Below are 24610 nucleotides of genomic sequence, written 5' to 3'. Positions count from 1 at the left end.
GTCAGCATTTCTGTATTTAGGCCAGTTTTCTATGTCAGACTGTGGTTATTGGCTTTCGGATTTGTCCTCTGAGCATTTTGATTGAAATGCTTTTGGCAGAAAGTCTTTCGGTGGTGACATATCAGATCACTTCCTACTGTAATAAATGGGTTCAAATCCATCTTATAGCAATGTTTTTTGTTTAGGTGTCAGTCGCTTTATTTATATTTTATATTTGAGTCTACTCATATTAAATGGTTAACCTTAAAAAACACTATGATTATACCAAAATAACTCGTATGGTATTTCTTTTCATACAATGTTTGTTGGTAGAGAACTCTGGGACAGACATCTCTACATCCGGTCTAAATAATCCACACCCATCTTTATCGCTAAATTGCACAGGGGGTTACCAGGTAAACCTGGTACTCGTAAATGAGGTCAAACCAATATTTTTGATTTGAGGGGAAGAGTTGTGTTGATTTTCAGTCAAAAAACATTTACACTTAATTCCATCATTTTAAAAAGAGAAATAACTCTCTGTGTGTCTCGGTATCCTTAGTTTCTCCTACATTTAGTTCCCATGCAGACATAAATAACATTTTAGATCTGATTTATGGTAGCCACAGAGTCTAGTTTCTCCTTCTGAAGTGAGGAGGCTATGAGTAATACTTGGCTCAGGCCACTTGGTGGACAGAGAGAGATTAGAGGGTGTATGCTCATCGTCATCCGGGGGAACGTGAGATGATAAATGATGGACGGTAGAAATAAATTAAGCATTGGTATGAGTATAAAACAAGAAGTTTGAAGCCCTTGAATTGAAAATACTCCGGAATTACTTCTCCACAGTCTGTATTTTGACATCTCAGTATAAATGTGATTGTAAGCCTGTAAATGGTGATTCTTTTTTCTACAACAGAAGAAATTTCTTTATCGCTAAAAGTGACACAGGAGACGGAGAATCATATGTCTTCATATTACTTCTCTTCATTTTTACAATATGTTGTACCATGTCAAAGAGCATGGGAGCATGAGAGTCAGTCTGACCCAGCAGGCAAGGAGGGAAACGGACAGCAGGCAGGGGTTTTCCCAAGCTACGTTGTTGCACAGCTCTCACAATACTATAAATAAAGACTAGTAATAGATTTAGGACCTTGAGCTGTAAAAGTGTTCAGGAACAACTTTTGCTGTCTCCACTGATCTTCTATGATTGTGTGATGTCCTTTTAAGGAGCCTCAAAGGACAGAAGAATGCCCTTTTTTATTCAGACATACTTTTTTTTCGTGCTCTCAACACTGAGCTGACATTTATTCAGGTGGTATTGAGGTTAACATTAAGTATGATTTGAATGATTTTTTTAAACTCTGAGCTGATTAAAGTTAAGGAGGTTTGACACATTAACAATATTATTATCCCCCTATGAGTTCTGTGGGCAGTCATGATATTTTCTGTGCACAGTTAAACAGTTAAACTATCAGTCTGTTGTGGATGGTTTTCTTGGAGAAGTTTTGTTTATGTACTATGGTTTTGGGTAACTGTGGTGGGTTTCAGTGAAAGTCTTTCAGTGTAGTTCCCTGATTTGCGGCTGCAGTGGAAAATTCTCATTTGGGATTTGGGTACACATGGTTTGAAAGCCTTGCAGTCATCACTTCATCAGCGAGTGCGGTCAACTCTCTCACACTTCGCACAACGAGTGTACACATATACACAAACACTCACTCACTGACAAACACAGCAGCTCTCTCTCTCTTTCTTCTACACACGCACACACAGACAGACACATGTGCCCACCCTGACACAGTTTGGGTCTGTCTAACCAATCAGAGAAAAGTGGAGTAGGTCCCCTTAGAAGTGGGTGGGAGAGCTGTTGAAACCGTCTCAGGACACATAAAGTTTGCGTTGGTGGTTTGGAGAACTTTTTCAGCTCACTACTTCTCAGTGATAATTTTCCTTTTCATAACCCTATTGTTTTTTTTTTCTTGCTTGTTTGTTTGAATTTTTTTTTTCTGAACTCTGGGGTCTATTAGAGCACAGTTCGAATGTGGAATGGCTGAACTGGTGCGAATCCGCAAGAAAAAACTGCAGATACCCATCTCTAGGTAAGACATGGGTTTAATGCAGAGTAAATTTAGTTTGTTACGCTTTACATCTCTATGTGAATGCATACATGAGACCGAAGGATTTTATCAGACATGCTACGTTTTTGTTCTTTGAAAAAAGGTTGCATTTCTGTGTAGTTGGCTTTCTTGTTTAGCAGAGGTGAAAATGTGTGACTCAAAAATACACCCCAGTGTCGATGGTTCCAGCAGATATCGATCACCACAAAGAAAAAAATGAGAAGCACCAACAACAGCAAAAAGTTCCCAAGATCTTTGCAGTGGATTTTTTGTCTTTTTTAAATTAAATTTCAATTTAGTTACATGACAGCAAAGACTTGTTACTATACTTAGGTGTTCATGCAAACACTTGCCTGGCTCATGCTTTTACTGTGGGAGGGAAATGTGCTGCAGAGGTGGTGGATCATGTGGTTTTGTTTTGATTAACATACTTCTGTACTGTTGTCTGCAGGGGTCAGAGCTTAAGTCTTTTTTGGGTTTTTTATGCCAGGTTTTAATCAATATCTACTATAAAACTGTGATTGTCACATTTGGACAAACTACAGTTCATAATATTTTTGTCTTTAAATGTGTTTTGACAAAATGTAAAGTCAAGTCTTTCTCTTTCTGTTTTTTTCCTTGATTTAGTTTAAAGAAATTGAGTAAACAAAATTGTGCTGACAAAGCAGATGCCATTCAATCGTTTTCAGTGTTATGCTGATACAAACTTGGTGAAAATGACACTGTGTAGTATGGAGATTCAACAAAGTCTGAGCCAAAGAAGGATTTGTCATCTTTCTCTATAAACAGAGTTTCACTGGCACACTTGACGGGTATTTTCCTGTAACTGTCCTGTCAGAGGCTCTTTAACTGCAAACAGTTGAAACAAAAAAGACTGTGTTATCATGAAAGATTACTTGAAGTTGAAAATGAGCGGTGACATTCTGATGCATGCTATTTTTATGACTCAACAGCTTTTGAAAGCCCTTGCCAGCGTGATAAACACTTGAAAAGCTGTGAGCATCTCATCGCCAGCAGTTGTCTCCACAACGTGGCCTTGTGCAGTTTAAACACCATATGGGCAGCTCACTCAAAATGTTTTTGAAAAATCATCCGTGACACAAATATACGATTACATCAAGTATTTTCGGGTTTCAGACAAACACAAAAATGATACCCAGTTGAAGTTGAGCGATTATTCATCGCAGGTCTTTTAAGCAGGAAAACTTTTGGATTAATTCCTGATTGTGATTACATGGACACACAGGAGGTGGGTTACACTATACATGACATGGACCTCAAGCGTTTGCTTCATATTACACTACGGGAGATCAACATGTTTCCAGCCGTTTTAATAATAATAATAATAATAATAATAATAATAATAATAATCAATTTAATTTGTACCGCACTTTTCATAGCAAAATCTCAAAGTGCTTACACAGTTGGACTAAAATCAAAAATAAAATCAACAAGTTTTCTATCATAATGTGATTAAAAATTTCAAAACCAAGAATGAGCAGCATGTTCCCAGAACTCAAAAACATCCTTTTTTCATTGAGTGTATTTTGACTTAATGTCAGTTATGTAAGACCTTTAACATGGGAAGAACAATGGTGCTTTTTCAACCCCAGCTTTGAGCAGTTTGTATTTAAATCACTTCCAAATGATCAAATTCTGTTTGAAAGGATTTCTCTTTTGATCAAGAACCTCTTGGGTTGCATTTCGTTTACTGTCAAAGACAAGTGCTGCCAATTCATAAAACCCTGTGCTTTACAAGGGTTTACAAAGTAGCAGAAAATAAAACAGAAATCGTTAAATCTCACAAAGTTGATCATTTCTTTCCTTCTCTAAATATAAACGTCATTCTTTTGTTTTTGTGATTTGATCCATAAAGTTGATTCTGAACTGCCGTAACCTCTAACTGTTTTGCCTGTTGGTGATGATAAAGTCAGTGTCATTTTGGTTAGCATCACACCCCTAACAATGGTTTTGTTTATCAGGCTCAGGAGCATGCTGAAGCAGCTGGAGGAGAAAGATGTCGATTTTGAGGAAATCAAAAAGAATCTGGATTTCACAGCATCATTACTAGAGGCAGTGTACCTTGATGGCACGAGGTAAAACAATAACACAAGAGCCTTTTTAAAAACTACGGCCAATATGTGAAAATTCACGTTCTCACGTCGTTAAAGAAGATTCTAATAAGAATAACACTTTGTTTTCAGCAAATAAACAAACACAATTATTTCGATGATAATTTATTTATTCACTATGAAATATATGCTATTGTTATCGATAGATACTAAAATTAAAACATGAGAAAAATTAGAAACAGGTGGACTCTCTCTGTCTACCGTGCAGTCAGAAAGCTGAGGTGACACACAGCAGTATGTTTCCTAAAAATTAATAGAATTGCCGACTTCAGTCATACAGTAGACTTTTGATCTACTAAATTACATAGCTTCTTATCTTTTGTCCTGATAATCAGCTGCTCAATGTAACTAAATGGTTATAAAACATATCGGTTATTTCATGAACTTTCATGCAATGCAACAGTAACAGAATATTCATCTATGGTACATTAAAGTTTAATGTATTCAAGAAAACCGTCTCTTTGAACCTCCCTTTCTTATCTGTTTGAGTAACAACGATGTACTCAGTTCACAGACTAGTCTGCACTCTGACCACAGAGAATTTTGCAACTTCCTCAAAGGTGCAGTGAGACATATTAAGAAATACTCATTTAGGCAATGACTCAATAAGCAGAAAAGATGTGTTTCTTTCTCTAACTATGTTTCAGTAATTACATTATTGACAACAGATTGTATATGACCAGAAAAAGGGGGTAACAATAAGCCTGGCTTTGTTCAACTTTAAAACACTGATCAGCTGCAACACTAAAAACCACCTGACAAATATAGTGCAGCACTCCCTTGCGCTGCAAAACCAGCTCTGAACAATAAAGACATTGACCTCAGAACCTATTGCAGGCTCCAAGGCCTTAGCAGCAGATATTTGATGTGCTGTAAATTGGGATTTGGTGTCTCAATGAAACCCATTTCTTTTTCCAGCACATCCCACCGATGCTTGATTGGAATGATATTTGAGGATCTTTAAAATTTAGAACCTTACAACCTTTGTCTGTACGGAAGGTTTTTTTTATCCTGCTGAAGGAGACTACTGTTATGACATTGTTGCTGTGAAGAGGTAGCTTTGCAACAATGTTTAGATTGGCGGTCAAAGTAATGTCCACATAAATGCAAGGAACCAAGTTTTGCCAGCAGAACCATAACCTATAGTGTCACACTGCTGTATGATGTAAAAGAAAATGTGATTTATCAGCCTTTATCAAATCAAATCTAATCAAATTTATTTATATAGCACATTTCATGTACAAACAATTCAAAGTACTTCACATAAAATAAAAGCATTACAGCAGGGAGTGGAAGAAGCATTAAAAATGCATAAAAGAATATAAAGAGAAACAAATAAAACAATTTAAATGAATTTAAAAACAAGCAACAGTCTAGATAAGTTAAAAGATAGCGTGCAAATTTCATGCATAGACACATGAGAAAAGAAATGTTTTTAACCTGGATTTAAAAATGTCTCCATTTGGTGAAAGTTTAATCTCCACTGGCAGTTTGTTCCACTTGTTTGCAGCATAACAGCTAAATGCTGCTTCTCCGTGTTTAGTCTGGACTCTGGACTGTACCGGCTGACCTGAGTCCTTGGATCTAAGAGTTCTGCTGGGTTTATATTCTCTGAACATATCACAGATGTATTTTGGGCCTAAACTGTTCGGGGATTTGTAAACCATCAGCAGGCTTTTAAAATCCATTCTGTGACTGACTGGAAGCCAGTGTAAAGATTTCAAAACTGGTGTGATGTGTTCAGATCTCTTAGTCCTGGTTAAAACTCTAGCAGCAGCGTTCTGGATGAGCTGCAGATGTTTAATGCTCTTTTTGGGAAGTCCAGTTAAAAGAGCATTACAGTAATCAAGTCTACTGGAGATGAATGCATGGATGAGTTTCTCCTGGTCAGCCAAGTTCTTCTATGAATCAGTTATGTCACTCACATCTCGGTCATCATTCTGACATTTCTGCAACTATGTGGCCTTATATGCATCAATGCAGTGTGTTCTGACACTTTTTCTATGCAAACATGATTTTCATGGCATCAAAGCACCTGAGTAAACCTTTGCCTCCCATCCACATCAGTTAGTCGTAGGTGCTTATAACCCTGTCGCAGTCACTACTAACCACCACTTATCAGGAAAACCCTGAAGATGCAAAAGTCAAAAGATGCTTAGACCCAGCTATTAAGCCATCACAATTTGGTCCTCATCATTTTTTAGGTATTTACATTACCTATTTTCCGGCTTCCAACACATTTATTTTAAGAACTGACTGTTAACTTTATGCATAACATATCCCAGTCCATGCCTGATGAATGTTATCCTCTTTGCCTGAAAGTCTTTTTTTTGTGCCATTTATTTTAGTTTATGCCATTGTTTAATCAATACATGACATTATATACATGTTTTAATGATTTTGTCCAAAGCATAGACTAAATTTCATACTAACCATAACTCCAGCATTCATAGTCTAGTGTTCATCTACAAACTCTCACATGTGATTGTACAAAGGATATTAACCCTAACCCTAACCCTTGTGCTGTGTATTGGAAACTGTGCATCAGAAAAGGACCCAGTCATGTTACATTGCTCACTGGCTTGTGGACCATTTTGAAGCCTTGGCTTCAGCATTTGTTTATTTTTAAATTTCTTTGTCATCTTGCTTGGCAGTTTGTAGACCTGGAGAGTAAATTTTAAACTTGATTCCTTTTAATCCTAATGTGTACCGGATAATGAAATTATTTTCAAATGGACTATATACGGCTATAGACATACAAATAACTTCCAGACAAAACGTGCTGACTTTTTTTATAGGACTCTTTTAGATCAAGTCTGTTTTGGCTGTCAACTGCATTGCATTTTGAGGCACTTGACTTCACTTTTCTGACATCAAAAGTGGCCACATTCATCTTTTACACACAGTTCATGTTTCAGTGTTTCAGTGTAACTTACATTAGGTATATTGAAACTATGCAGGGTCAAGAGGTAATTATCTTAAATTGGAAACAAGACTTAAAGATTGACACAGACTTTAGATGGGGGCTAATTTCTCCTCCATCACTGAGTAGGCCACATAAGACCACGCTGATAAGACAGAGAAATGTCCAGAGAGAATTTGACCATAACTTAGAGCACGTAGGAGAAGTTTTGGTGTCATCAGTAAAATAGTGAATGAATAATAGTACCCCTCTGAAGGGGGGAAAAAAATGGTCCCTGGGATGTTTCTTGTCATTCTGAGAGGCTCAGACTTACTTTCCATGGAAGAAGTTACTAAAGATGATGGAAGAAGATGTGAATGCTAATGATCCCAGTTGTAATAAATTTATATTTATTTAAAGTCCTAGTCCGCAAGTTGTAAATCTTTTAAAGGCTCATCTGTGTACCTCCAAACTGTACATTGCACATGCTTCTAGAACTTCTCAGGAAATAACACTACCTCCTCTTCCTCATTCACTGAATAGGTGACGCTAGCTTTTGCTATCCATTGATTTTTTATAACTGATTAATCCAATTTAGTGTTGTGGAGGCCTGGAGCTTTTCCCAGCTGCCATTGGGTGAGAGGCGGGGAACACCCTGGACCGGTTGCCTGTCCATCACAGGGCCACACAGAGACAAACAAGACAAACAACCATGCACGCTCAAACTCACTCCTAGCGTCAATTTGAGAATCACCAATTAACCTAACATATACATTTTTGGACTGTGGGAGGAAGACAAGTTACCCGGTGAGAGCCCAGACATACACGGGGAGAACATGCAAAAGGACCCAAGTCGGGATTCAAACCAGGAACCCTCTACAATGAGGTGACCATACTCACCCCTCCATTGTGCAGCCCCAATACAGAACAGTAGCACAAGATGTACAATACAATAAGATTGAACAGTGAAGATCAGGCCCTTTACAAAGTTAAACTGAATATGCATCAAATAGGCAAGGGAGACCTAAGGAAATATCTAAAATACTCATCTTATGGACATGTTAAAAAAGTTTAAAACATTCATTTCAGTGGAGATTAAAAGCCAATCATTCTGCTCTCAATTTTAGTTTCTGTGTCTTCATACTTTCTAACAGTCAATGTCTCTCACAGGCAGTGTCTGGAGACAGAAGATGATCTTCAGCAGCTGCAGTCAGACGGGGTGCCATCAGAGGTCACTGACTGGCTGGCATCCACCTTCACTCAGAGGATTCAACGACCTGTACGTCGCTCAGATGAGAAACCCAAGTTTCGCAGCATTGTGCATGCAGTGCAAGCTGGAATATTTGTGGAGAGGTATAAAAGTGAATGTGTTTATGATAGTTATATTTAAAAGCAACACAACAGGATGTTGAAGTGAGCTGCTGTAGGAAGCAACAGAAACAACAATTCAACCAATGCCTAATCTATGACTCAAAAGGAGACAAATGTTGCACACAATAAAACTCCCTTTGCCAATGACTGATTTCTTTTGAGATGCGATAATTATAATATAAGCTCATACAGTGTTGTTACTAACCATAGAAAACACATTAGCCTCCTTGTTACTTTAAAACTTCATTCCAAAGCAGACAGACACTTTAGAGGATCTGTGTAAACAGCTCCTGAGTCAAGTTTACTGCACAGTGTCAACATCTGAACTATAGCTGACCTCAGCATAAACATTGCATTATTCCAGGATGTTCAAAAGGGCCTACACAGCAACCATGCCAGACCAACCTACAGCAGTCGTAAACTGCCTGAGGGTAAGTCTCCACAAATCATAAATCTCACAGTGTGTCGTATGTTTGTTCAATAAATCTGACATCTCAAAAGGGATCGTGTACATAGATAGCACCAGTATGCTTCAGTATAGCTGCCACTTTACTCTTTTTCTCCTCAGGATGTTGACCGCTGGAGTTTTGATGTGTTTGCTCTGAACTCAGCGAGCTCTGATCATGCACTGCAAACTCTCTTCTTTGAGCTGATCTCCAGATATGAACTGAACAGACGTTTTAAGGTCTTGTAACATTGGATTTTCTATTATATTATACAAAATGTGGTTCACCCTCATTTGTTTCTACCCTGCAAGAATGCCAGTGTTTTGAATTGGACATCTCTCAGTAATATAATCATCAATCTTTTTGTAGACTGTGTTTGTGGGAAATATACGTTGGAATTTGTAGATACAATCAGACATACTGGTTGTTTCCACTTGATGGTCTTTCAAGGGATAAGTGTTGCCAGAAAAAATATGTGCAAATTGCATGCATCATTTCACAGTGAATCTTAACCTTGTTACTCTGTTCAGGTTGTTTAAGCTTTCAGTGTTGACACAGACTTTACTGATTATGCAGTGCTTTTTTTTAGATCCCCATCTCATGCCTGACAGAATTTCTCTCTGCACTGGAGAGAGGATACTGCAAACACAACAACCCCTATCACAACCATGTCCATGCTGCTGATGTGACACAGACACTGCACTGCCTGTTGCTGCGCTCAGGACTTGTGGTATAACTGACACATTTCTTACTGATCATTTATCTCACCTTATTTTTCACCTTAACTTCTGGAGGATAAACTCCCCATCTTCTCTTTCTACAGGAAGCCTGTAAAAATGCATAGACAAATAGCTTTGTTTTAGCCCTTCCATAGGCAAGGCAAGTTTATTTGTATAGCACAATTCAACTACAAGGCGATTCAAAGTGCTTTACAGATACATTAAAACAGTAGAAATAAAAAGCATGATTTAAATTTTAAACAAAAAAAGAAATAAATAAGAACAATAGATAAAATCAGATAAAATCAGTAGTTAAAATATGATTAAGTTTTGAAACTCAAACTTCAGATTTGGAGCTTTATTCAAATGCAGCAGAAAATAGGTGTGTCTTCAACCGGGACTTAAATACACTGAGTGTTTCAGCTGATCTGAGGCTTTCTGGGAGTTTGTTCCAGACATGTGGAGCATAGAAGCTAAATGCAGCTTCTCCATGTCTGGTTCTGACTCTGGGAACTGATAGAAGACCGGATCCAGATGACCTGAGGGATCTGGAAGGTTCATCCTGGGTCAGGAGGTCCCTACATAGGAACTGTAAACATACACTGATCAGCCGTAACATCATGACCACCTGCCTAATGTAGAGTGTGCTCCCCTTGTTCTGCCAAAAGAGCTCTGACCAGTCAAGGTGTGGTCAAAGAACATCTGAAGGTGTCCTGGAGTGTCTTGTACCTTACCAAAGGACCCTTTGGGCCCTGTGGATTGTGGGGGAGGGTCTTTGTGTATTGGGCTCTTTAACATGCAAGGCTCAGTGCTGTTTCTCTGCGGAAAGCTGCTTGTTAGGGGAGTGGTGTTGCCATACTGTACGGCTATGGGGGGTGATTAGTCTGCACAAATGTTATTGTAGGAGTCCAAGTGAAATCTATGTGGGTCCCAGGAACCAGGTTTTCCCAGCAGAACGTTGGATTCGACCACCTGTCAGTGATCATAATGTTATGGCTGATGCTATTTACAGTTTTTACACACAGCAGAAGTATTGCTTATTTTTTTCTTGGGTGAATGTCTTTGAAGACGTTTAAACATATTGCAACCCTGAAAATTTCTTATAATTGTATGGCGCGTTAAAACACAGAGTTCAACAAAAAGAAAAAAGAAAAAGGGTAACGTGATTGTCCACAACTTAAACATAGAGTGATATCACAATAAAGGCACAGAAATTGTGAGATGGTAACATTTTACATTATTTTCTGTTTTGTATAGGGCAGTGTTTACACACCATTATACCAATCTGTAATCATGTATGTATTGAAATCTAAATCTAACCATGCGTTCTAAATGCCTGAACCCTAACAAACTATGAATGAAAACAAGGTAGAAAAGAGAGAAGGGCTTGAACATTACTGGGTGTTACTGAGTTAGAACTTAGCTCTCTGGCTCTTCTTTTACATAATACAAAATATTTGCATGTTACATTTTGCAAATTTGGAGCCGAGAATATGGTGCAATTTTATCATTTCTTAGCATGCGATGCAAAATGGACACATGTTGTGCTGAAGCATAGTAGAATTGGTTAAACTCTTATCTATGCCCACAGATGCCACTGTCTTTACTAAAGAAAAGATATTTACTAAACTCAGTGTATCAGACAGAGTTAAATATGCATGCCTTCACTTGATGTTTTAGATTCTCCCTAACATTCATGTCAGCAGTAATTTCATGAACGATAAATTAAAACCAGGAACCACGTATTTTCGAGCTCACCATAATCACCTTATTATCATCCTCAGAAACCAAAGCTCATTTCCCCACGACGAGATATATCAAGAATAATCAAGTCCTGTTCTTGAGATAATGACCGAAGAAAAATGAATTGCTGGAAATGTCGCCTTCATAAACATGAGTAGCAGACAGACATTTTGCAGATTTAACTTAGCAGGCTCTAGTATAACTTCCAGAAAGTGTTTGATAGATGTCAGGTATGAATTAAACTAGTGATTTTCCAGAGAATTCACAGTGAGCCTGTGTTGATATGTTTTTTTCCTCATGGTTGTTTTCTGTTTACCTAAATAGCTGTCCAATTATTAATTCATACAACACATGTGTGCAGATATTTCAGCATAAGAATAGTCATAGTTACAATTAATTGGGAATCCCCTACCAAGATCCTCAATTTGAAGGAAATTTCCACAACGAGCATTCCATATCATGTGTTGCTTCCTGTGTATTTCAGTCTAGTGCTCATATGCGGAAACAGCTTGATTAATTATTGTTACAAGTTTTTACTTCCTTCATTCAAAATACTATTAACATGTATCAATACTAACATTATTTGATTTTTACATGATTTAGAGCATGTATGCTGCTGACACACCTATGTTTTAATGCATTTCTTTTGTCTTTCATTTCTATCAAGCATTGGTTAACAGAGCTTGAGGTGATGGCATCACTATTTGCTGCAGCCATTCACGACTACGAACACACGGGAACCACAAATAACTTTCACATCCACACAAAGTAAGCTTTATTTTTTAAACATGCTATATTGACCCTGTTTTATGTGTACCAAGTACCTGCTAATAAATGCCACATCCTGTTGTGAAACTGAGCCATAGTAACGGATATGAGAGAATGTAAAAAAAGATAGGAAAAGTTTGTTATAGGCCTTTATGCAGCTTTGGGAAGAGGGCAAAAGCGCTCTAAAGCAAATATGTCTTCTTGGAGGGAACACAGTATTTTTAGATTTTTCCAACACAGTCTCTTGGCACCCATCATCATCATCAAACTTTATTTTAGGGAAAAAAACACAAAGAATGCCTGTCTGCCTTTAAAGAACATGTCTTAGAAACAGCATCTATCTTAAAGTAGTAATCCATCTTCTGAACAACACCATCGCACCTTCTAAAGGGTTTAGATGAGTAGCCACTGTTGTGTTTCTACAAAGAGCACTTACTGAGGTTTGGTTGCCTTTGATTTTGTTCAAGTGTGGTACATTCTAACAAAGAAGAAAAGTATCAGTAATAAACTTTATACTGTGGTCTTTTATCCCTCAAACTCAATATTTTGCCAAACAGGATTTTTGAATAATTTTCTTAAAATGGTTCCCTTCCACTTGGTGAATTATGATTGATTAATGTGTATACAAACCCCATCCACAGAAATATTACAAAATTGTGTAAAATAGATAGATTGAATAGAAGATTGAAAGATTGAAAAATAATTTGTTATTATTTGATCAGTTTCAACCTTTTCTGGAGTGCCAGCTCAGCATTTGGTCTACAGGCATGTATGCAATTTATGTCATAGTCTATTAGTTAGTCTGTTAGTCTATTTCTAAAACTGCCTTCTGAGAGAGCACAACACTGCCACACACATCTGGATGTTGTATTTGAAGTCATTTTCACAAACGTTTTAGTAAAAAATTATTTAGATAAATGGGTACAGAATGCTTGCTTCAGACCTAAGTTAATTACCTTGCAGTTAATTACCTTGCAAGAAGCCCTGTATTAGATATTACTTTTGTGCCCATGCACACTTTATTACGGAAGCCCTAAACGGTCATACATGCATACATGTTATTCCCCTCCGTTTTCTCGTGATAACGAGATAATTTTCCTCCGTTTTCTCGTGATAACGAGATAATTCATTTGCGTGCTGCGTGTCTGCTGGTCTGCTTGTGGTGTATCTGATCGAGCACTCGGTGCTCGACTCTTTATGATTGAGACACTCCAGGTGTTCGGTGATTGATTACTCCTGTATGTGGTTATGAAGTTGAGCGGCTACTAAAAGAGCACAAGTTACAGCCTCGTCGTGTATGTTATTTACCATAGAGACCGAGATAAGACTGAGTTTTTGCGGTGTAATGAGATGTTGTGATGTTGTGGAATGAAAAAAATCATTTTGAAATCATTTTGTATTTTATTTTTGTATTCAAATGTATTGCATTCAACTGATTTTTTTTACGGAAGCCCTAAACGACCATAGATACATACATTTTATTCCATCCGTTTTCTCGTGATAACGACATAATTTTCCTCCTTTTTCTCGTGATAACGAAATAATTTTCCTCCGTTTTCCCGTGATAATGAGATAATTAATTCGAGATATAAAATAACGAGTTAATTTACCGATGGTTTTCGAGGCCACTTTTTCTCCTCAGTCCGCCCCAGTGTACATGTGTTTATATGTATTTCTGGCAAAGGTGTACCCATTTTTACCCCCCTTTCATTGAAAACTGAATAAAGTAGCCTATGAATCAAACATGGAATGTGGAGCGTTTGTGTAACAATTCAGCTCGTGAAAATGCACAAAGCAAATTTTTGAATGATGCTTTCTGTATTTTTTCCTGATATACATGAGAAGGTTTTTTTGCCCTCATTCTCAAGTGTTTAGTATAGAGCTGAAAATCTTTAGTAAATGTCCTGCAGAAAAAAGGGGCAAAAGATTGACAACAACAAAATCTATGCACCAAGATTCTAAACTATTCAAAAACCTTTCATCATCTCTGGCTCTTTGCTGCTGCTGATGTGGAGTTGAAGTTGTTAAACAGTAGTTTGAGCTTTCTATTTTGCTGTGATCTACTCATAAACTGATACTAGTTCTATCTGCTTCTTAAGGCTATAACTCAGAATATTTTCTACTTATCTGAATGTGACACCTCTCTTTCATGTTTTGATCAGTATTATTTAAGATATTTCCAATGCTGTATGTGTTACTTCAGGTTCTTAGATTAGATTGAACATAATTCTCAGTGGCACTGAGTTTTAGACAGCTTTTTCTTGTGTGGCTTTGAATTTCCTTCATTTGTGCATAAATTTGAACAGTTTGAGTTTGCCACATGACGAAAAAGCCAAAGCAAACTATTGTTTTCTGTTTTCTTTGTTGTTCTGTCATGTTCTGCCTGACTGGCTGAACCTGTTATTATCACAAGATGAGTGATGAGTCAAAAGGCTGGATGCCTACAAGACAATCAGCAATGTAGTAAACAGCTCAACTAGTGTGAAAAGAGTGGAAAATCTTTAGATTATTGTTGTTATTATAGTTTGTAATAATATTAATAATAATAATAATAGTTGTTGTTGTTAAAAACAACAATATCAATAATAATATATATCTAATAATAATATAATATAAATATAATAATTTATCTTATGAATAGCTCCTCAGGTATTAAGTATTGATGGTCAGAGTCTCTTTGAAGAGTTGATGTGCATTGCTTGTATCTTTTTTGAATATCCATGAAAGGCCTAACTTGTAAATTTGTGCATCGTGAAATGAGTGACAAATTACAAACCCCATCATCTGAAGAAGACAGTGGTGGAAGAATCCTCATAGTCATTTATCATTATCCTAAACTTGAAGTGAGATTTATAAAACTCCTTTAAAATGAAAGAAATTCAGCACATGTTTATATCTGTTTATATGTATTTCTGGCAAAGGTGTACCCATTTTTACCCCCCTTTCATTGAAAACTGAATAAAGTAGCCTATGAATCAAACATGGAATGTGGAGCGTTTGTGTAACAATTCTGCTTGTGAAAATGCACAAAGCAAATCCCGCTGGTGCGACAAGCATTTGAAGAATGGAATCAAGTTTAACACACACCGATCATGCCGATATTGTTTTCTCGAGATAACGAGTTATTTATCTCGTTATCTCGAGAAAACGATAACGGCACGACTCGTGCATCATTCGGTAACCATGGAGACGACCTGGTCCCCTCAGCTGGTCACTGATGAAGTTGACTATATTAGCAGGATCACTTAGGTGTAAACGCCTATTGAACTGCAGTCGAGCCAGCCGTCTCCGGCTACTTCAGTTTTCAATGAAAGGGGGGTAAAAATGGGTACACCTTTGCCAGAAATACATATAAACACATATAAACAGGGGCGGACTGGGGAGAAAAAGTGGCCTTGAAAACCATCTATAAATTAACTCGTTATCTCGAGAAAACGATCATTGTTTCCTTGAGATAACGACATAATTATCTTGTTATCTCGAGAAAACCATCAGAAAAAAGTTTATACGTACCACGTCCGCTCTAGGCTTCCGTAGATTTTCAAATATAATATGATGTTAATCTTATTATTTCACAGTCAAATCATATTTGGTAAGAGTACACCGATTTCCGGTGCTGGTCATGTAAAACAAAGTGGATCAGAGAGGCTACTTATAGTGCACATCTTTAGTGTATCAGAAAAGTATTTGTTCTTGTTTTGTTTCAAAACACAGCTGGTCAACTGTGTAGTTAAAGGGGAACTGCGGTATTTTCAACATTAAGCCTCTTTTCTGAGTCGTCTGCAATGTTTTAGAACCCCCCTCACCGCTTTTTTGATGTTTACTGCTGTCTCCGGTATTTGCCTAATTTTGATTCTTCTCAACCTGCTTCAGAATGGCAAGTCATGCGCATGTCTAGAAAGGTCCGTAAAAGCACAATAAACGTCCGTTTTCAAAATAATCAACTCACCGGAGTGGTTACTGGTGTGCACTGGTAATCCATATCAAATTTCGTGGCGAAAAGTTGCTTATGTCGTGTTTTATTTGACATTTTGTACTGGATGTTCGTTGATATTACTCCGCCACTGCTAAGAAAATAGTGCGAGCATGAACGAGCTGCCAAATAAAACACGACAGAAGCAACTTTTCGCAACGAAATTTGATATGGATTACCAATGCACACCAGTAACCACTCCGGTGAGTTGATTATTTTGAAAACGGACGTTTATGGTGCTTTTACGGACCTTTTAAGACATGCACAGTACTTGCCATTCTGAAGCAGGTTGAGATGAATCAAAATTAGGCAAATACCGGAGACAGTAGTAAAGATCAAAAAAGCGGTGAGGGGGGTTCTAAAACATTGCAGACGACTCAGAAAAGAGGCTTAATGTTGAAAATACCGGAGTTCCCCTTTAATGACGACATCAGGCTCAGTTAGATTGCGCCTCCAATGACGCACGCTAATGTGTACATTATCTGTAATAGCATTACAGACGGAGGAAAAATATCTCGTAATCACGAGAAAACGGAGGGAAAATATCTCATTATCACGGGAAAACGGATGGAATAAAATGTATGTATGTATGACCGTTTAGGGCTTCCGTACTTTATAACCCTCTCATCTCTATATGTTTTGTCTGTCCCTAATTCATCTCTGTTTCTCTGACTGTCTTCCAGGTCGGACTTTGCATTGATCTACAATGATCGATCCGTACAAGAAAGTCATCACTTGAGTGCAGCATTTCGCCTGCTACAGGACGACCAAGTGAACATCTTCATTAATTTGACACGAGAGGAATGGATGTAAGATGAAAAAATGTTCAGAATACCATCACACTGAAGTACAAAAAGAGATGATCTGAAATAGTTAAACGTTATAGCAGGCAATGCATCATTTCATTTTTTCAACTGGTTCTGTTTGTAATTTCAGTTTAATGAAACTAGCACCATATTCAGCAGTTTCAAGCAGAAAGACATAGTTTAATTCAGAATGGTTTATTTCCTATCTAAAATACAAACAGTACATTATCCCATCAATAAATAGTAAAAAACCTCCAAATTAAATCACCTATTTTCACCAGAGACGAGGCACAAACCCTTTATTGACGAAATGGGAAAACTAACCCTTCCTTATAATTAGACCAAATTACCATGTGATGTCAGCCCAGTATCTGTAATGCTAGCAACAAAAACCTATAATTACATTTAAAGAATGTGTGGCCTTTAGTGGTCTTGAGAACATCTGCATGTTAAGTTACCCCCATATATTCCCTCTCCTTGAGAAAACAGAGGACTTTGTGGCAAATTATAGGAAATACGTGTAAAAAAACAAACATTCGCTCCGAAGTAGAAACAATCGTACTAGGGGCAGTAGTGTGAGTGACACCCCTATAGGTCATATTTAACTGTATGTTATAATCAACCTATTCTGTGGTTTTAGTTGAGCTGCTGATAGTACAGACTAGCTAACTGACTTTAACTGTTAGTGATTGGTGAACACAGAGAATCCATCCTTTCAGAATCAGAATTTATTTTATTGCCAAGTAATTTTCACATCACAAGGAATTTGGCCTGGTCTGGTTGGTGCAATAAAACAAAAAATATAATAATAATAAAATATAAAATAATAAAAATATATGTTCAGATCAAGACAAAGGCTTTGTTAGTTTTGGTTTATGTTAAAACCCACTCCTACATACAAACCAGAACAGCATCAGTCATATTAAGCAAAACAAGGCCTTTTGACTATTTTTTCATATTAGGGCACCCAGACTAGCTGATCTAGGTTTTCTTCCTCTCATTTGTTTGTGGAATCGGGGATGAGACGCTGACACCGATAGGATACAAAGACCCGTGAGAGTAATTTTGTGTCATATGCAGTATGACTTGTTGTTAAGTGCGCTTCTCCTTTTGCTTACCCTGACCTTTGGCTTCCTGTGAGAATCAATAAAGGATCATGTTGCTCATATTCACTCATCAGCAGTTGAATAATGAATGAGTCTCATATGGCAACAGCAACTAAATTTGTCAAATTTTATGATCATGCTGTGGTACAACATAATCATAACTACTAAATTAAATGTGCTAAATTAAAGTCAGCTGTGGCTGATGTATATTAACTGTAATGTAAAACTAATTCAGCAGTGGATGTATTCTTGCTAAACAAACCATGGGAGCACTGGACTTTGGAAGAGAAAGTATTTACCGTATATACACTTTCTGTATTTATTAAGCCTGTTGCTTCATATATCATGAGCACAGTGTGTGGCGGTGTTATTCACAGAGGAGCTCTGCAGATATCAGCAGAGATAAACACCAGCAGTATACTGTCATAGGCTTCTCTAGTGTTACCATGGAAACAAGAAAATCCATCAGGAAATCTAAAGGTTACAACCTCATTGACTTCTCCTGCCTGCCAACTTTCTATAGTTCCTTCCCATCATTTAAGGGCAGCTAGTAAACTGAATCCATGTGTGTGTTTGTTTGCAGGGAGCTGCGATCGCTTGTTATAGAGATGGTGTTGGCCACCGACATGTCCTCCCACCTACTCCAAGTTAAAGCGATGAAATCCTGTGTACAACAACAGGAGAGGTAATTGACTGTGCTGCTGTTCACACTGTGCTACATAATCAGGAGCTCATAATATGAATGTTAACAGCTGAAATATTCTGCACACAAAGGGCAGAAAGAAAAATGAGTGCACAGACTGCTTTTTAAAATTGTCTGAAGGCACAAAAGTACGAACAGAAGTGAATTATGCTTTCTGCATCAGGATTGATAAGCCCAAAGCACTGTCTCTGTTACTGCACACGGCTGACATAAGCCATCCATCCAAGCCTTGGGCACTGCACTCTCGCTGGACAAAAGCCCTGATGGAGGAGTTTTTCAGGCAGGTAAGCACCTTAATAAACTTCAGCCTGTGACTTTTATTTGTTCTTTTTCTTTTTGTCTTCTACAAGTTCAAGTTCTTACATGTGGATTTCTGCTCATTATCTGGGTCTTGTGCAACAATTTATCCCTTAACATGCTGCTATTTATGGTCATTTATCTTGGACAGAGGAATAATCCAATTATTTTGAATGATGCTTTCTGTATTTTTTCCTGACATACATGAGAAGGTTTTTTTGCCCTCATTCTCAAGTGTTTAGTATAGAGCTGAAAATCTTTAGTAAATGTCCTGCAGAAAAAAGGGGCAAAAGATTGACAACAACAAAATCTATGCACCAAGATTCTAAACTATTCAAAAACTTTTCATCATCTCTGGCTCTTTGCTGCTGCTGATGTGGAGTTGAAGTTGTTAAACTTTCGAGTTTGCTGTGATCTACTCATGAACTGACACTAGTCCTATCTGCTTCTTAAGGCTATAACTCAGAATATGTTCTACTTACCTGAATGTGACAGCTCTCTTTCATGTTTTGATCAGTATTATTTAAGATATTTCCAATGCTGTATGTGTTACTTCAGGTTCTTAGATTAGATTGAACATAATTCTAAGTGGCACTGAGTTTTAGACAGCTTTTTCTTGTGTGGCTTTGAATTTCCTTCATTTGTGCATAAATTTGAACAGTTTGAGTTTGCCACATGACGAAAAAGCCAAAGCAAACTATTGTTTTCTGTTTTCTTTGTTGTTCTGTCATGTTCTGCCTGACTGGCTGAACCTGTTATTATCACAAGATGAGTGATGAGTCAAAAGGCTGGATGCCTACAAGACAATCAGCAATGTAGTAAATAGCTCAACTAGTGTGAAAAGAGTGGAAAATCTTTAGATTATTGTTGTTATTATAGTTTGTAATAATAATAATATTAATAATAATAATAGTTGTTGTTGTTGTTGTTGTTAAAAACAACAATATCAATAATAATATATATCTAATAATAATATAATATATTATATAATAATTTATCTTATGAATAGCTCCTCAGGTATTAAGTATTGATGGTCAGAGTCTCTTTGAAGAGTTGATGTGCATTGCTTGTATCTTTTTTGAATATCCATGAAAGGCCTAACTTGTAAATTTGTGCATCGTGAAATGAGTGACAAATTACAAACCCCATCATCTGAAGAAGATAGTAGTGGAAGAATCCTCATATTCATTTATCATTATCCTAAACTTGAAGTGAGATTTATAAAACTCCTTTAAAATGAAAGAAATTCAGCACATTCAGCACTGTTACTATTGGAATGAGTGGATTCATGGAAAATATAAATCTAAGCTACTCCCACTCTTTTGGGTTTTTTTTGCCTTGACTTGAAGAAGAAATGGAAAAGAGTAGGCGTTAGGCAGCCCTATTCTCTTTTTGAATCTAAGATGTGAGAACTTTCCCTTTAACAAAAATCCCTCAATGTTTTTCCCTTTGAAAAAAGCAAAACCACTCAGTCACAGGTTATCCAGTCTAAAATTATGTGTTGGAGTTAAATAACCTTTAAAGAGCTATTTTCAGGTGTTGCGTGGGATGCCCTTTAAGTATCTTCTCTCGCTGTTTCTATCTTTGTGAGGGTGATAGAGAGGCGGAGCTTGGCCTTCCCTTCTCTCCACTGTGTGATCGACAAAGCACCCTAGTAGCTGAGTCTCAGATCGGTACGTCTCATAAACCTTTTTCTTTAACTAATTGTTTTTGTCTTAAGAATATCTAACTACAACTTTTGTATTAATAAGTCACCTTTCACACTTTATTTGGAGGCTCTTCTCTTTTTCTCTTTAAAAGAGCAACAGGCCACTCAGCTGTATTATAATTTTCCTCTAAAGTGCAGCATGACAGCATATTGCATGACATTGCCATCTTTTTAAATCACTGACCTGTATTAGATATTTTTTTTTTAGTATTCAAAGGGAACTGTATGCCAAAATTCCTGCTATTACATCTAGGTAATAATCACACGATACCACAGACTGTTATGGATGATACAGTGACATTTGATCTTGCAGGTTTCATAGACTTCATTGTGTATCCAACATTCTCACTGCTGACAGACATGGCAGAAAAGATTGTTATTCCTTTAGTGGAAGAGAACCCAGGTCCACCAGACCCCTGCAACAGACACAGGTAAACACCCACCCACTCATTTATTTATTTTATTAAGGGTCATTTATTCAACTGTTGGAAAAGTTGGTGAGATCCACCATATAATTGTCATTTTCCACTTTTCGCTTAAATTTCTTTTAGATAGGTAATATTTCTAGAGAACCAACCTCCATGTTTCTGTTGTCTTAAAACATCAAACGTTTGTTTTTTAATGTAAAAATAATATAACCTGAGGCAGATGCTGCACATAATCAAAGACTGATATGAACATGATAAACAGAACTGATTCTGTGGTGAAGAAAACCCAAACATAAAGCATATTGTGTCATGTCATAGTGTATATTAAAGAAACTTCTGCATTAATGTAAATCGAAAAGATTTACCTCAAATGCTGCGAATCAGATCAACCAAAACAATTATAACACAAACATAACTCAATAGATTCCTGAGCCAAATGAGTTTTAACGTTCTTAAATTACTGTTGTGAAAATGAAGGGACAATATAATAGGCTGCACATCTTGCTTATCTCTGGATCTTGAGTTGATAATTATAACGTGTCGCTTTACAAATTCTTGGATGGATCTGATGGTACATTCTGCTGGGTATTTCACCTGATAGGTGAAACCTATGATTGGTCTTTGACTAGTGGCACTTGGAAATAAGTCAGAGGGTCACTAAAGTCCTTGGGAATCAACCTCAGGAGAACATGGTTATCTGTACAAACAGAAATGATTGCTGTTATCAACAATAATCTCTGTTACCATTGTCAACAGCAATCTCTGGAAGGAGAGCTCAAGAGGTCTGCAGTGGAGTCTGGCACACATCACAGCTGAGCTGGTGAGCTTTCGCTCTACTTGGACACGGCACACTGAGGACAACAAGTTCAAATGGAAAGAGAGTGGATCTAATGGTATGTGCTTTATTGACTGATGCTATTAATATGCCATGTAAAATCACAGATTTTAAGCATTTAATCTAAAGAAATGATCATACTTTTCTGATGTAATTTTCACAATAAATCATGGTCAAAGTTATAAATGTGGCAACGTCTACTAGAATATCAAAGGATAGTCTGTTAAGATATGTGACTCAGTTGGCAGGGACATCCCATTGATTTGATTTGTTATCTAAATTCATTTCCAAGTGATCTCATGTTGAGATTAACGGTCACAGATATTGTTTTCGTTTCAGCTTAACAAAATTTTCCTATGCCTTTTCCAATCTTCTATGTCCTCCAGGATTTTCAGACTCCAGTGTTACAAAGGAACACAGACCCAGGCAAGAAGAGCTGTCAGAAGAATCCCTGCAAAACCCCTCTACACATACAAAAAAGTAGACAGGACTTCTTCAAATTTTAACCAAAGGTTAACGGTAATTCACTTTCTGTAAGAAAATCACAAAGCCTTTTGTTTTAATGATCGAGGGATCGAGGAGGAGGTAGGGTTTGACTTTAGGTTCAGATTATCTTCCAAAGGAAAGATGCAGTGTAATTACAGAAATGTCCTCATGTCTTATCTTAAGTAGCATACCACAGTAATTTAAATGCATAGTGCACATGCTGGTCATGTTATATAGTGTAGTATATGGTATTAATTTAAGTTGCCACTGAAACACAACAACAGGAACATTTTTGTGATTGTAGTTTAAACTGCACACCAATCATTTAACCCTTCATTAAACTTTAAAAACTATAAATTAATTGGTCTTTTGTGATTCACTTTGAAGCTATGTCAGGAACTCCATAAGGGAAAGGGTACCGTGTTCAGTGTTTTTTCCATAATTTGATCCACATTCAAGCAAGGAACATAAGTTAGAGCCCACCATTTCCATAAATCACCATAACAAAGATCTCAATATTTTAAAGCCCGTTATTGAGTTATTTAGAACAGGTTTGCAATTGTCATCAGAACTTTGTTACTGTAAGTCTCTCTCTAAAGATTATTTCTTCACAAAAGAAAGAAAGAAACCCAAAAGTGAGATTTACAGTGAAAAAAGCTGAACAAAACTACAGTCTAGTAACTTTTAAAACAATCTTTCAGATTTTATATTTATAAAATACATTTACAATAAATATAAACAAAAAATATCCTCTCCAGCGTCCGTGCTTAATGGAGTCGTGGGACTTGCAAGAGAGCCTAAATCGTCTTATTAAGTTACCAGCAACATGCTATTACACCAGCTTTTAGGCTCCTTGGGATTTATTCTGGAAATCTGTGGAACTGTACTGTTAATGAACTCCATGCTTTGTAAATATATCTCCTCATTTAGTTTTCTGATAATATGGTCAGAGCACTACCAAACAACACAGTCCATGTCATGTCACTTCATTCTCATTAAACCATTTAGTGACACCTCGTGAAGGGATTGAAGGAATCATTTTCACCCCAGAAGAGCTCATTTCCATCAGGGTAGAAAGGTTTCATCACAAAGGTGATTGCTCAGATTTGTCAATGAAGCTTCCCTCTAAGGAGACAATAGACTGAAACCATGCCACTAAAACTCTCCAACGGCTTCCGAGGCACTGGAACGTTTGTCTGTTGTGGTCAAGATGAAAATCATTTCCTCTAATTTGACAATTTAAGATGACTCCAACTTTTGGCCCTCTTGCATAATGATAAAGGTCAAGCTCTAATTCTATTAAGAAACCTGCATCCTACACTGTGATGCGATGTCAATGCTTCCTTTCTTAGACCCTCCTTTGACTTTAACATGCACAGCACACAGTCTAATATTCACGTGTTCCTTGTAAACTATATTTTCATTCTCTACTCTTCCAGCAGGAGGGGCTGTAGAGCAAAAACAGAATTGGCTCCAGGGTTGCCCAGAGGACACAGTTTCAGTCCCAGTTCCTCAAAAATAAAACAACAGCCATCTAAGCAGTTTACTATATCAAATTACAAAAACTGGAAATTCTATGATTGAGTCAGCTTTAAGGCTATAAATGAATAGACACAGCTCTTTTACTTTTCAGTGAAATATGTAGGATTTGACCCTCCAACTCAAACCATACATGTGATGTGCGTATATATTTTCACCTGCTCATTACATTTAGAAGAAATGCAAAAGAAGACATCAGAGCTTTATTGACATGAAGCCAAATTAAATGTAAAAGATTGCTATGTATATTTTGTATTACTCCACAAGTTTACCTCCTTGGTGTCACTCGTGCTTAATCAGACACGTTAACCCAAGGCCATGATGAATTAAGCAGAGAATATAGCAAGAGAAAAAAATTATCTCCTGGAGAGTAAAGTAAAAAGCAACCGTATATCTCTGTATGGATATCACATACACCTTAAACTGCTGCAGTGTTGCAAAATGTATTTGTCGAATCCCGCCTTGTTTATGAAAAATGCATTTGTCTTTTTATGCTCTTGGCTCTGAAAACATTGAATTATTAAAGTGTTTATTTTTAGGGTTGCCTCAATT

The 24610-nt window shown here is 37.1% G+C and overlaps 1 protein-coding gene across 1 annotated transcript; it reads left to right on the top strand.

Moving 5' to 3' along the window:
• The first annotated feature begins 1846 nt into the window (after positions 1-1846).
• LOC142377369 (dual specificity calcium/calmodulin-dependent 3',5'-cyclic nucleotide phosphodiesterase 1B-like) lies at positions 1847-24270 on the top strand. The gene is made up of 14 exons (XM_075461406.1): positions 1847-2078; positions 4079-4192; positions 8301-8483; positions 8866-8932; positions 9070-9186; positions 9537-9677; positions 12077-12177; positions 16834-16959; positions 18646-18747; positions 18929-19049; positions 20654-20735; positions 21084-21201; positions 21955-22091; positions 22420-24270. Exons 1-14 carry the CDS (start codon positions 2026-2028, stop codon positions 22515-22517), a joined length of 1560 nt encoding a protein of 519 aa, XP_075317521.1. The 5' UTR covers positions 1847-2025; the 3' UTR covers positions 22518-24270.
• Positions 24271-24610: the final 340 nt, after the last annotated feature.

The sequence above is a fragment of the Odontesthes bonariensis genome, chromosome 3, assembly GCF_027942865.1.
Source record: "Odontesthes bonariensis isolate fOdoBon6 chromosome 3, fOdoBon6.hap1, whole genome shotgun sequence".
Classification (NCBI taxonomy): Eukaryota; Metazoa; Chordata; class Actinopteri; order Atheriniformes; family Atherinopsidae; genus Odontesthes; species Odontesthes bonariensis.
This window is presented reverse-complemented; position numbering and strand designations above follow the sequence as displayed.